Source organism: Aplysia californica, unplaced genomic scaffold (genome assembly GCF_000002075.1).
Source record: "Aplysia californica isolate F4 #8 unplaced genomic scaffold, AplCal3.0 scaffold00322, whole genome shotgun sequence".
NCBI lineage: Eukaryota > Metazoa > Mollusca > Gastropoda > Aplysiida > Aplysiidae > Aplysia > Aplysia californica.
In genome coordinates this window covers 468,757-471,256 of record NW_004797592.1, presented here as the reverse complement: position 1 = coordinate 471,256, position 2,500 = coordinate 468,757, and the positions used below count along the sequence as shown (strand labels likewise).

Here is a 2,500-nt window from a genome sequence, read left to right as displayed (position 1 = left end):
ACCTTTCTTCAGAGGCTAGGGAAGCTCACAATCATGGCTCCGAACATTAACACTTTTACTTCTATAGTATTCTTGGTAGTCGTCCTTACCTTGGTCAAAATTGGCGCCTTTCTAACCCAGCCTACTGTCGGTAAGTTAGAGTAATTGCACGCTTGCTTGTTTATAACGTTCGCTGTAAAGTAGCCCTTTCTCGTATAACAAATAGTTAACTATGGGGGGGGGGGGTAGATATCTTTAATTATTTTGTCAAAGATATAGCTTGTTCTCGTTTGTTCTTTATTTTTTTAAATTGCAGTATGTTCGTTTTTTGTCTGTTTTTCAATATTGTTGGTTTATGAAATGAACAACTATGGGAAAACGTATGTTAATGCGTTATTTTACTTCCAACAAAAATTACACATGCGCTTGATGGTGACTTATAGCGTTGCCTTTCAATGAAGATAAGATGCAGGAAATGTACTAAGGAAAAGATAGGTGTAGGGCTTTGTTCGTATTGGTGAGCGGGGGCGTAGCTATGGTTTGCGTTTAACGCAGTCATAATAGATTCTGACACTTTAGGGGTGATGTTACATGTATGTGTGAGGCAGCGCGGTGGAATTAGGCTCTCGTCAAAATAATCAAAGTGAAGAAACGAGCCTTTTTCTGCAGGTTTGTAAATTGTTATCAAATTTTTGTTTTTTGGCTCAACATCTTTCATACCCATTAAAGAACTCATTTCTGTGTGGATTTTTCAGAAAAACGTTGATTAAAGGCATAAAAATGTAAATTTTCGGTAACCACGGACTCTTAAGCTAAGGAAATAACTAATTTTTGGCGGCCATTCTCTCACTAATTTTACTTCTGAAAACAGGTGACCCCCACCTACTTCTTTTGCAAATACCTCGACTTGTATTCAAGATAAATGGATATTTTTTTCATCCAAATAAAGACAAGTGAACAAGCTTTAAGGTGATACCAATAACTCTACATGCCCAAAAATTGATGAGAGCCTGATTCCACCACGCTGCCTCACATTTTATTTTGATATTGCTCGTCTCCGTCGCTGTTGGGTTTTTTTGTCCCGGCTAATGATGTCTGACGATAAGTTTGCTGTTTGATCAGAGAAGGATCGAGAAGGATGTTTACCTTTCTGTGCATAATTTCGAGAATCTACTGGTGTCGAGTAGGACGTTCTATGTTTAGGACATATACTTTCTCTAGTCTTCTTGTAGCCACCAAGCTGCAAATGGCGTCTATTATGTAATGGTGAAGCTCCTTTCTCAATGAAAAAAGACATGCGTCCTATTCCTATGCTTTGAACCAAGTATATAAAATATTTCCGATTTCCACTTGAATGTACTATCCTGCACAGCGAGAGCTGACCCTGACAGATAAAATCAGAGCAGCTTCCCTTCTAAAAGATCCATATTCCGTGAGGCATTGTGCTGAAATCGGGCGCTCTTCAAAATAACCAAATCAAAGAAAGCGACATTTTTTAAACAAACAATTTTCTTTGTTTGGCTCAACAACTTTTATGCCCATTAAAGAACACATGTCTCTGTGGATTTCACTGAAATAGCAGTTGATTGAAAGCACCCAAAAATGTAAATGTGCAGTTTCCGAAGACACTCAAACTTTGGAAGTCACCAAACTTTGGCATCCATTTTCTTGCTGATTTTACCTCTGAAACCAGACGACCTTACCTCCTTCAATAGGATTATCTTAACTTCTATACAGGATAGATGGGTATTATTTTCATCAAAAGCAAAACAAATGAACAAGCTTTAAAGTTCTACCAATAACTCCATATTCCCAAGAACTGTTTTCACGTTATGGAAACCGTCCTTTCCACGGGAAACAAATAGTTTAAAGTAAGTTATAGCTTATCTTTGATTTCAGTGCTGTTTCCCCGTTCACCGTCAATTTTTCCAGCTTATACTTCAATTTCATTGTTCTATTTGTTTTTGCAATTCAGTGGTCGTGATAGACCAGGACATCGACTTGTACTACAACCAAAACCTGAAACACATATTTGAGAATATGCACAAGTTTGCTGATAGAGACAAGAAGAAGCAGGAGGTTGTCTTCACTGTCGTTGAGGCAAGGAATGACACCGATGTGCTTGACGAAGGTAAGCGTAAAAGAAAAATAATAGTTTTAAAAAATAAACTAAGACATTATTCACACTCATTTAAAAAAAACATTGATTACTTTTTTTCTCTTGATCAAAACATGACTTTTGGGAATTGCAAGACATCTTATGATGCATAATATCATATCCCTAACAACGTAAGCTGGTCTATGCTTGTTAGATGGATTTTTATGTGATATTTTGGGCGTGTTCGTGCACATACACGAGAGAGTGAAAGACACACAGAGAGAGAGAGAGAGAGAGAGAGAGAGAGAGAGAGAGAGAGAGGGAGAGAAGAAAGAAAAGGGGGTTGAGAGAGAGAGAGAAAAAAAAGAAAGGGGGGTTGAGACAGAAGACAAAGGGGGAGTGAGAGAGGGAAACAGAGAGAGA

General features: G+C 38.0%; 1 protein-coding gene across 1 annotated transcript in view; it reads left to right on the top strand.

The window, feature by feature from the left end:
• LOC101860828 (ionotropic receptor 25a) overlaps nt 1–2,500 on the top strand; it is a gene marked incomplete in the record, with an annotated part of 56,225 nt that overhangs the window by 15,275 nt on the left and 38,450 nt on the right. Inside the window, 2 exon segments of the mRNA XM_013084850.2 lie at nt 1–130; nt 1,955–2,110. The exon segment at nt 1–130 is cut by the window's left edge and continues 71 nt beyond it. Of these exon segments, the coding sequence (XP_012940304.1) occupies nt 1–130; nt 1,955–2,110 (286 nt within the window).